The sequence below is a fragment of the Quercus lobata genome, chromosome 9 (genome assembly GCF_001633185.2).
Source record: "Quercus lobata isolate SW786 chromosome 9, ValleyOak3.0 Primary Assembly, whole genome shotgun sequence".
NCBI lineage: Eukaryota > Viridiplantae > Streptophyta > Magnoliopsida > Fagales > Fagaceae > Quercus > Quercus lobata.
This window is the reverse complement of record NC_044912.1, coordinates 31,563,251-31,575,096: the sequence shown is the minus strand read 5'-3', so window position 1 is coordinate 31,575,096 and position 11,846 is coordinate 31,563,251. Positions and strand designations below refer to the sequence as shown.

Here is an 11,846-nt window from a genome sequence, read left to right as displayed (position 1 = left end):
GATATAATAACAAAGCAGCGATTACAAGACTTGTGTCAAGTGCAAATGCATCCTTCACCTTAGTGCAAGAAAAGAAAAGGTATTATGGGCTCAATTTTTTATTTGTTGCTTTAAAGGACCCAATATCCTCAACTTTGGTAAAATGGATTTCTGCAAGTGAGTCTAGGCCTCCAAAGTGAAACTTCACTCAATAATCATATTTTCAATTTGCTTAATTATTCAACATGAAGCCATATAAACAGATAGCTTTACAAGATAAACATAACATTTAAATTCAACAGATATCTAATATTTATCTATTACAAGTAGATAAAATTTATTTAAAAACTAATCTACAAATCTATCCCATCTTGTCTGTTTACCTAGTCCCAAACTAATAACAAAAATACATTTTTAAAATGATAAAAAAAAACTATGAATAAAAAGTATAATGATAATGTCTAGCATTATATCATCCTTTAACACACTAGATAATTATCTGCCATCATCAAGTATTGATATGCTGACTTGTTTCCTTATGCTGTCATAACATGCAGAATTGCCAGCGACACCATCAACACAATCATCATATGGTTTTTGGAGCAAGTACTCAGTCTCTTCTGAACTCGTATTGCCTTTAACCCATGGATGCTTTGTCATTGCTTTCAAGCCCTCTAACTCCATTGCAACTTCTTTCATAGTAGGCCTCTCCTCTCCCTTCACTTTTAAGCATCTCTTAGCTAACATCGCAACTTCATTAAGTTGCTCAACATTTCCCTCATTCAGCATTCGTTGATCTAGAATTTCAAACAATCGGCTTTCATTCATTGATGAGACAAAATGCATGGCTAAGTTTCTTTCTTCTTCAGGTCTCTCAAAAGAAAGTGCCTTCATTCCAGTTAGCAACTCTGCAAGGAGAACTCCAAAGCTATAAACGTCGCTTTTTTCAGTCAATTGGCTTGAATGAAGGTATTCTGGATCCAAGTATCCAAGTGTCCCTTGCACTAGTGTGGTTAACTGAGTATGATCAAGAGGAACTAGCCTTGAAGCTCCAAAATCAGATACCTTAGCTTTGTAATTCTCATCTAAGAGTACATTAGTGCTCTTGATATCTCTATGAATGATGGGAGTGGATGCAGCAGAATGCAAATAAGAAAGTGCTCCTGCAGTTTCAACTGCTATCTGTAAACGTAATTGCCATTGCAACGTTGAAGAATGGTCTGTTTTGTGAATGTGATTGAAAAGGGTACCATTGGTAACAAATTCATACACCAACAAAGGAACTTCAGTCTCCAAACAACATCCCAATAACTTTACCACATTTCTATGGTTGATTTGGGAGAGAATAGACACTTCATTAATAAATTGTTCAACTTGGCTTTGATCTATTATTTTGGACTTCTTAATGGCAACTATTTTGTTATCTGGTAATATTCCTTTGTAAACAGTTCCTTGGCCACCTTGGCCTAGGATTCTATTTTCATGGTAATTGTTTGTTGCCTTCTTAAGTTCTTCTGCTGTAAATATTTGAGTTGTTTCAATAGATCCATTGTGCTTAGAAAGTTGTTGTTGTAGTAGAAGGCCACCATTTTGTTTAAAAAACTTCTCTCTGAGCTTGATGAGCTTTCTACGCTTGAGTCCCCAGCATAACCAAGAAATGCCCAAAACTAGAACCAAGAGGCTGATACTAACACCTACACATTTTGCAGCAAATTGAAGCTTTCATACCAAAAAACTAAAGTTCCTACATGCTCATTTTACCTTAGGGTTCTGGGAGAGGTCATGGTAGCCTTACCCCAATTATTTTTGGAGAGGTTGATTTCTGGATTTTAACACCCAATTATATTTGGAGAGGTTAATTTCTGAACTCTCTCATGACTTGTCACTTTTGGTGGAAGACACTTGTCATCACACCAAGGCTCGACCTTTATCCTAGACATTATTATTATATAATAAATATGCAAACTTTATGTATCATTCATATGATTAACTAGAAAGCGATCAATATTGCTCACCTAGTGAAATCCTATTAATCAATGGAAACCTCTCAGGGCTTGGTATGAGTTTGCAACCTGTTCCATCCCATTTACCATCGCCATCATATCCTGGTAGCTGACAGGAACAATTATAAGTACCAGGCAAATTGGTGCAGTTTTGGACGCATATGGTGGAATTTAAGCACTCATCAATATCTGGAAAAAAAAAAAAAAGAAATTAAGAAAAAAAAAAATCCATAAGTAGCAAAAGCCAACAATAATTCCAAGTAAAATGGCAACCTTGGCAGCCATCCTTAAGGTAAGGATTGCCTTGGTATCCCTTGGAACAACTGCACTGGTAGCCTGGACCATTGTTCGAGTCATGACACTCACTGTTAGCCTTGCATGCATAACTTTCAAGACCCTTTTTAGCTTCACTGCAATTTTGATCCCCTATTGCCCAATTTAGCACCATTGGGATCTTATTACCTTGATCTTTAAGATCCCAAAGATCTTGTTTAGAAAAGTTGTAAGTACCTTCCTCTGCCACAAAAGCATAGCTGCAAGGATTGAATTCCCACACTCTCTTGTGTTGGTAATAGCTCGATACACTGAGATTGAAATCCATTACTCCTCTTGGAATAGCAGTTTCACAACAACCAATACCAGAGCAAGATCCCTCAACCACATCTCTCGTGCTATCACATAAAGACATGCACCCAGTTGTGTAGCTTGTCCCTCTAGAACCCTTTATCACAGCATATGTGTCACACCCAATAGCCATGAACTTGTTTCGAGTGTTGGAGATTGGGAATATTCCCGATCGGAGCCAAGGTAGATTGTAGCGTGCACGCCCACCAGTTCTGTTGTAGCAATCATTGGCTACAAAGGCATATATGCGCATTTCACCCGAAAGCCATATATCTGTCACATTTATATGACTTGTTTTCAAAAACGCCAGGGGAGGGTTGTATGTGTGATTACAAGTGATGAGAAAGCTATCATTAACGTAGCATCCTTCCCTTGTGCCAAATGGGTATGGAATACTGACATTGCCACAACGGTCTTCACAGCCGTCCTTGGCTAAAGGAAAGGTGTTGGTGTTGAGTCTGTTGACAATTGATGCTTCTACTACCCACAGCAAAGTCAATTGCAAGATTGCCAAGTGCACTGAGGCCATCTCTCTGGAGCTTCCCTCCCAATCGACCTTCTCCTTCACAGCCTTTCTCCGATTAGAAACTCAGTTTGATTTTTTCTTGGCAGCGCCAACTAGACTAGATCTTTGATGAGCGGTTTGATTTTCAATTTTGGGTTTGTGTATCTATTAGGGTGGCGCCGATCTTCTCCTTAAATCCTAAGTAAGTACTTTCATTTTCTATTTTCCTTAGTTTCCCTTTCTACTAAAACACACGTTTAATCATCTATATTTGTTTTTTTAATTTTTAATTTTTAATTTTTTAATTTTTAATTATTTATTTATTTTATCTTTAACTAGATATTACTCCACTGAATGGCTTTCAGAGAATCCAAAATGCATCGCTCCACATCAAGATTATGAAATTTCTATGGAAAGGAGCAAGTGTTAGGAGTGATGCTTTGAAGATGAGAGTGAATTAAGGGTGGTGAAAATTGAGTTTGCTACATTTTCTGGAGGAAGGTTTCCTTCACTAGATGCCTTGACAGATAGGTGGACCTTACAACCTCTGGTTTGGTGGCAATACCATGGCTCTTCCTCATTTCTAACTCTTCAAACCCTTACCATTAAACTTCTTGGACAACCTTGTTCATCCTCATGTGCGGAGAGGAATTGGAGCATATACAAATTCATTCATTCCTTAGAAAGAAACAAAGTAGCTCTTGCACGTTCTGAGGATTTGGTATATATGCATTCTAATCTTCGACTCTTATCAATGCGCAATGAGGAGTATGTAAATGTAGCAACAAAGATGTGGGGTATAGCAAGAGACTTTTGGAACGATAGTGACATACATGGAGGAGTTGAAATTCTTGAGAATGCTACCCTTACACTTGATGAGCTAGAGTTGGAGGTCATGGTTATTAGGAATGTTAGGACTAGTGTTACTACTAGTGAATGTGAAGTTCAAAATGAAGCTATTAATCTTGATGATGATGATGAGGGTTGTATTTGATTGTCTTTTATTTTGTTTTAGTTTCAAACTTGTGGGTTGTATTTAATTTATGACCATCATGTTTTAGTTATTATCTATTATTACTCTTAGATTTGGTATATGCATATATAATGTGAAAAAGTATGCTTAGCATTATATAGAAAATATAAATAAAAATATTTTTAATATTTTTTAATCGCCGCACCCGCATCCTACTTTTTCAAAAATTGCCGAGTTCCGCACCCTCACCCGAATCCGGGAACTCACCCATGCTTTATATGAGAAAACATAGCTATGATCTCAACGCACACCATGAGAACTCATGCATCTACATTGTTCTTTGCAAGATCTTTAGCAAGGCGAAGACAAGTCCCACCTGCATAATAGCCTTGTTGATAGATCATGAACCTCTTTATGTTTGGATTAAGTCCAAGGAGCTTGGTGAGTTGAAAATCAGCACCAAGCATGTCCACACCAGCAGATGTGGAGAATACAAGGTGGGTGTTCTTTGAGACGGGTTGGCCCCATTCTTTGATAGCTTTCAATGCTGCTTCTTTGCCAAGCTTTGGTACCTCAAGAACCACCATGTCTTGGCTTGCATCAAGAGATGGGGCATTATAAGTACAAATCTTCGGATTTGCCTTTAGAATCTCCTCAGTAAGGTAGAAATGACATTTTCTTATTGCTGAATTCTCACCTGTTAGTGAAAATGTAACATAAAAAGGCAAATTACTTCACAAATACATTGGGAATGTTATGCAACACCGACTTAAGTCGTTTATTATTTTTATACTAATGTTAGAAATCCTACAAATTTTATTATAAATTGACATGTCACTAATTACTGTCAAGTAATTTTTACTTTTTAATACTCATACAATAAAATTTATATCTATAGTATCTTTAGCAATATGTTTGTTTTAATGGTAGTGCATAGTAAACTCTCATGCGTGCTTTACAAAATAGTTTATACTCTTTCACATACCTTTTTCACATTTTTAAATACAATATTCTCAGTTACATACGTTAATGTACACATTTTTAACACAAAAATGTGATGTTCATATTTAAAACGTGAAAAATGAATATATACGTAAGATTTGAAATAAGTTGTATAAGAGAATCATTACCCTTTATAAAATGTGTTTAGATATTAGCAAAAAAAAAAAGGTCTATGAATGCTTACATATGCGCTTCAGCTTTTCTTTTAAACCTGTCTTGTGCTCGCTCTTTGTCACGCGGAAATAGAAATCCGGATAGTCTTTTTGGTAGACAATATTTTCTGAATTCACTGTGGCAATGGCCAATATTGTGGTTGGACCCTTTGCACTCTGTGCTTCTTTGAGATTTCCAACTAACGCCATTAGATATGTTTGCTAAAAGCTGAGATCATGGGCTAGTTGCAAAGGGATGTTGTGTGTGTGTATATATATACAAGGATAGATTGTAATAATGATATAAAGTTGGAGAGTATTCATTTGTAAAGTGAATAAAGTGGAAAATTTGAGTACTGAAATTTTTTTGGGTGAAAATTCAAGTTCAAGTTACACACACACACACACACACATATAAATGAAAATGTGTCTATTGAAATGACATAACCTTTCTTATTAGATATATATCAAAAGTGCCTTTTGACCAAAAGGTACCTATTAAATGAAAAAGTAACTATTGAAGGGTTATAATAATTTGGGTATAAATTGTGGCTTATATTCGCTCGATAACTACTTTTCCTCTTCCAAAAAGTTAGTTTCTAAGAAACACAAAAAATCTTGTGGGTATTCTCCGAAATTGTAGTTTGTAAAACCTAATAAACTTGGTTGTATTCTGGGGATAAGTTTGTAGAAACCCTTTAGCAACTTGCGTATGAGGACAAATATTGTCTAAAGATAAGATTCAATTATGCCTCCAAGTCAATCACTAACTTCTATTTACTTGATGCGTTCATTTTGTTCTTTTATTATTACTCCTTGATTTGGTGAAATCCCCAACAATCTTAGACAATATTTGCTATAAGACAAGGAGTGAATGATGGTATAACTTTGAAGATGTTGAACCATGATTTGATGAAATTGCATCACTTTGATGGAACCAATTTTACTCGGTGGAAAAAGCAATTGGCTTGGATTTGACGAGGTCTTCAAATGATGAATCGATCATAATGAAGATTCAATAGAACAAGGCTTAAAGAAACACAAAGTTTCATTGTTGGCAGGACAAGGTGATGATTCTTTCATATTGTGGATGCATTAAAAACCATGTTCATAGTTTGAACATTGAAGGTACGGATTCCTTGTTCATGGGAAATTTGAATTTCAAATTGATTGATAAGTTTCTTTGCTAGAATATTTGCAAGTGTTGCGAATTTATATGAATTGAGAAATAAGAATGAACCTTTGATATGTTTAAATATTGTAAAGTGAAGTAGAAAATCTAAAGAATGGGAATTTAAACTCTTAAAGTGATAGAGTATGTGAATATTTTCCTAAGTGATTTTCTAAATTATGTGAAAACATCAAATAACATGTCAGAAGATTTTACTTTAGATCAATTCAAAAGTGATTGTGAACAATGTTCAAAGTGGAAGTTCTAATAAGACCAATAAGGACTTGAATGTGAATAAAAGTGTGGGTGGTTTTAAAAGAATAACTCCAAGAATCCCAACAGTGACAAGTAGAATTTGTCATGTTTCCTTTGTGGAAAGAAAGACCATTATATTTAAGAATGTAAGTTCTTAAAAGAATAAGAAGGATGACAATGAAGCAATTGTCATTGAGGACATTATTGCTATAGTGAGTGACGTATGTAATGATATGATCACTGTAACTCATATGGCTATAATCACAAATCCTTCCAATTGGTGGTTTGATTCGGGTGCAATGTTGCATGTGTGCAACTACAAGATATATTTTAAGACTTATAAGGAGTCTTCTATAGAACTAAAGGTGCTTGTGGGCATCGACAGTAAGACAAAAGTTCATCATTGTTGAAGTGAAATTGAGTTTTGGCAAGAAGTTTTCTTGATCAATGTTTTTCATGTACTTGATATCAAGAAAAGTCCATTTGTTATTTAAGAATGGTCTTGTCCAAGAATGAGATATTAGTAGGCAATGAATGTGTTATTAATGACATGTTCAAATTGAGTGTTATTAATTAAGATGTTTTTGGTTGTGCTTGTATTGTTGATTCTTTTATTTGTGGCATGCTAGACTTGAACATTTAAATTTTAAATTCTTGAAGTTTATATCAAAGCATGATATAATTTTATATAAGCATGATTTGAGTTGAATGGTGTATTAATTAGAGATGGTGAACATTTCTAAATAGATATTCTTTTTGTGAGGAATATGTCATAATACACCAAAGTGCAGTCCTTTATACACCCTCATAAAATGTTTTGGTCAAAAAGAAAAGAGAAGAGAACTCTAGTTGATATGGTGAATGCCATAATCTTGAGTGCAATCAGTTAAATTCCTATTTGATCAATGGGAAGAAGTTTTACTTAGTATATGCTATGTGCATAATAGTGTTCCATCTCAAAGGTATTTCATATGTGTTATAAAATGAGAAAGTAACCAAATACTTATCATTTTAAAATGTGGGGGTGTTTAACTTTTTGTAAAATGATAGACCAAAGAGGACTAATTAGTCAAAGAGCTATATAAAGTGTATATGTATGTTTTGTGTAAATTTGTGGGTATATAATTTATTAGACTTCATGTCTAATATAAGAGTGAAATCAAAAGAGATTGAATTTATTAAGTTTAAATTCAAAGATGATTTCAAGTGATAGGCCAAGAATATATTGACCCATTGTGATGAATTAACCAGTTAATTAATTAATTCAATTAACATGTAATATACGTGGTAGCACAAACAAATCACAAACTAAGTTAATATGCAGCGGAAAATAAAGTTGACACAGTGATTTGTTTACGAATGAGGAAAATCTCCAAGGCAAAAACCCCACAGGGTGATTTTAAGGTTATCACTCCCAAGAATCCACTATTATCACAACAAGCGGTTACAAGTAAAGGAATCCCAGTACCTTATACCAACCTATAGTTGAACCTTTACCTCAATACCCAATTGGACTTGTTCTATAGTGACAATCTCTCCTTTTAATGCACGACTTTTAGTACATGAATAACCAATCGATGCACGGATCCAAGTACATGACTAATCACCAACTTGAGAAGGATATTGGCTACAAAATTTTTTAGTTCATCCACACGATTAAGCTCCTTGGTTACAAAACCCTACGATGTACAAACATAGCAGCTTCTTGAAGAGAAAGACGAACTAGGGCAAATTGTCTCCGGTCACAATATGCTTGTAAAAAATCTTTGCATCAAGTTGCACTCACTTGCATCAACTGTGACGGCTGTTAAAATAATCTTTATATTTGTTTAGGGTTGTGAGAAAAGAAAGCCTAAATATGTACACACGGATTGAAGTGAAATCAGATCTGAAAATTTGATTTTCTTAAATCTCGATAGATAGGTTATCTATCGAGCAGCTGCCGAGCATCGGGCAAAAGCTGCCTTTTAAACCTTGATAGATGCTATCTGTCGAGCTAGCTGTCGAGTTTTAAAATTCAGCATTTCTTCACTTGATTCAAACATTATCCCAACGAAATCCAAAAATTGGCCAATTAGATTCAACCATTGTTACCTTTCTCTTACTCAAGTTAGGAAACTCGTTTGTTTCTGGTTAATTTCTCACCAATGTTTTGCGTGTCAGGAGAAACAGAAAAAAAAAAAAAAAATAGAAGAGAGAGAAGAGTTTTAGCGTATTTAGCCAGTTGGCTGAAATTTAAAGTAAACTTAAGAATCTGTATATAATTTATTGTACCTAAGTTTTGTCATATACATTAACTTTTTTTTTTTTTTTGAAAAAAAGTTATATATATTATCTTCTTATCAATGATCTTAAGTATATTATTATTTTATTTTTTGGTTATCGATGCTTCAATATAAAAGAAACTATAGAACTACAAGTCATTTGGAGGATTAAAAAAAAAATTAAAGTAATTATTTATTATTTTATTGGTAGAAAAAGTAAAGTAATTATGAACTGCTTATATTAAATTAATTAGTGGATGTATTATTAGACTTTAGTCATAATGTTTATAGATTCCACCAAAGCAGTTATGCGTGTCACATGCTGTTATCAAAAAAAAAAAAAAAAAAAAAAAAAAAAATTATGCGTGTCACATGAAAAAAAAAAATTTAATAAATATTTGGTATCTGGATTTTTATTAAATTTTTAGTAAGCTAGACCATGAGTATAAGATTCAAATTTTGTGTACTTAAAAAAAAAAATGGAGATAAGTCAATAATCTCTTATATTATAGACCCGACAAAATTGAGGTTTTGATTGTTAGGTACTACATTTTTTAGAACATAATAGGTGAATTTGAATATAAGTACGTAGAAATTTATAACTCATAAAGTTCTTTAATGTCTTGTTTTAAAGTTGTAGGTATTTTTTAAAATCTTATAATTACATGTTGGAGTTCCTTCTTATTTTTATTTTTATTGGTAAGTTACATACATCCAACCAATAAGTCTTGAACTCACAACCTTACCCTCAATGAGTGAAAGTTGCAACTGTTAGGAAGAATATTAGAATAATATTTAACTCATTAAATTTTCATTTACTTAAGACTTGCAGTATAAGTGGTAGCCTATCAAATTAAAATGTGTTCTGAGTTCTTAATGCTGTTGTTTATTGTATTAAAAGGGTTCCGGTACTGGAGGCTGGAGCAACAAAACAACATTCGATTTTAATCTTATATTCCCATTGATGAGCAATACAAATGCACATAACTTTGCATTTACAGTTTACCACTAAGCAACCAAACTAACGCGCCAAGACAAGCTTCACCCAAACCACAGCCAAGTCATCTAAACAGCCTACATATAACCAAGCTGAATTTGTAAATTTTCATTCACAGATATAATAACTAAGCAGCGATTAGAAGACTTGTGTCAAGTGCAAATGCATCCTTCACCTTAGTGCAAGAAAAGAAAAGGTACGTTATTATGGGCCCAATTTTTTATTTGTTGCTTTAAAGGAACCAATATCCTTAACTTTGGTAAAATGGATTTTTGCGAGTGAGTCTAGGCCTCCAAAGTGAAACTTCACGTAATAATCATATTTTCAATTTGCTTAATTATTCAACATGAAACCATATAAGTAGATAGTTTTACAAGATAAACATAACATTTAAATTCAACATATATCTAATATTTATCTATTACAAGTAGATAAAATTTATTTAAAAACTAATCTACAAATCTATCCCATCTTGTCTGTTTACCTAGTCCCAAACTAATAATACATTTTCAAAATGATAAAAAAAAAAACTACGAATAAAAAGCATAATGATAAAGTCTAGCATCATATCATCCTTTGACACGCTAGATAATTATCTGCCATCATCAAGTATTGATATGCTGACTTGTTTCCTTATGCTGTCATAACATGCAGAGTTGCCAGTGACACCATCAATACAATCATCATATGGTTTTTGGAGCAAGTACTCAGTCTCTTCTGAACTCGTATTGCCTTTAACCCATGGATGCTTTGTCATTGCTTTCAAGCCCTCTAACTCCATTGCAACTTCTTTCATAGTAGGCCTCTCCTCTCCCTTCACTTTTAAGCATCTCTTAGCTAACATCGCAACTTCATTAAGTTGCTCAACGTTTCCCTCATTCAGCATTTGTTGATCTAGAATTTCAAACAATCGGCTTTCATTCATTGATGAGACAAAATGCATGGCTAAGTTTCTTTCTTCTTCAGGTCTCTCAAAAGAAAGTGCCTTCATTCCAGTTAGCAACTCTGCAAGGAGAACTCCAAAGCTATAAACGTCGCTTTTTTCAGTCAATTGGCTTGAATGAAAGTATTCTGGATCCAAGTATCCAAGTGTCCCTTGCACTAGTGTGGTTAACTGAGTATGATCAAGAGGAACTAGCCTCGAAGCTCCAAAATCAGATACCTTAGCTTTGTAATTATCATCTAAGAGTACATTAGTGCTCTTGATATCTCTATGAATGATGGGAGTGGATGCAGCAGAATGCAAATAAGAAAGTGCTCCTGCAGTTTCAACTGCTATCTGTAAACGTAATTGCCATTGCAACGTTGAAGAATGGTCTGTTTTGTGAATGTGATTGAAAAGGGTACCATTGGTAACAAATTCATACACCAACAAAGGAACTTCAGTCTCCAAACAACATCCCAATAACTTTACCACATTTCTATGGTTGATTTGGGAGAGAATAGACACTTCATTAATAAATTGTTCAACTTGGCTTTGATCTATTATTTTGGACTTCTTAATGGCAACTATTTTGTTATCGGGTAATATTCCTTTGTAAACCGTTCCTTGGCCACCTTGGCCTAGGATTCTATTTTCATGGTAATTGTTTGTTGCCTTCTTAAGTTCTTCTGCTGTAAACATTTGAGTTGTTTCAACAGATCCATTGTGCTTAGAAAGTTGTTGTTGTAGTAGAAAGCCACCATTTTGTTTAAAAAACTTCTCTTTGAGCTTGATGAGCTTTCTACGCTTGAGTCCCCAGTATAACCAAGAAATGCCCAAAACTAGAACCAAGAGGCTGATACTAACACCTACACATTTTGCAGCAAATTGAAGCTTTCATACCAAAAAACTAAAGTTCCTACATGCTCATTTTACCTTAGGGTTCTGGGAGAGGTCATGGTAGCCTTACCCCAATTATTTTTGGAGAGGTTGATTTCT

At 34.1% G+C, this 11,846-nt stretch overlaps 1 protein-coding gene across 1 annotated transcript in view; it reads right to left on the bottom strand.

The window, feature by feature from the left end:
* Positions 1 to 291: 291 nt before the first annotated feature.
* The window catches only part of LOC115959581, a 39,682-nt gene continuing 28,127 nt past the window's right edge, over positions 292 to 11,846 (bottom strand). The window contains exons 4-8 of the mRNA XM_031078021.1: positions 10,593 to 11,716; positions 4,558 to 4,590; positions 2,256 to 3,033; positions 1,995 to 2,171; positions 292 to 1,673 (exon numbers count right to left, since the gene is read on the bottom strand). Of these exons, the coding sequence (XP_030933881.1) occupies positions 475 to 1,673; positions 1,995 to 2,171; positions 2,256 to 3,033; positions 4,558 to 4,590; positions 10,593 to 11,716 (3,311 nt within the window). The 3' untranslated portion in view covers positions 292 to 474. The remainder of the gene's footprint in view (positions 1,674 to 1,994; positions 2,172 to 2,255; positions 3,034 to 4,557; positions 4,591 to 10,592; positions 11,717 to 11,846) is intronic.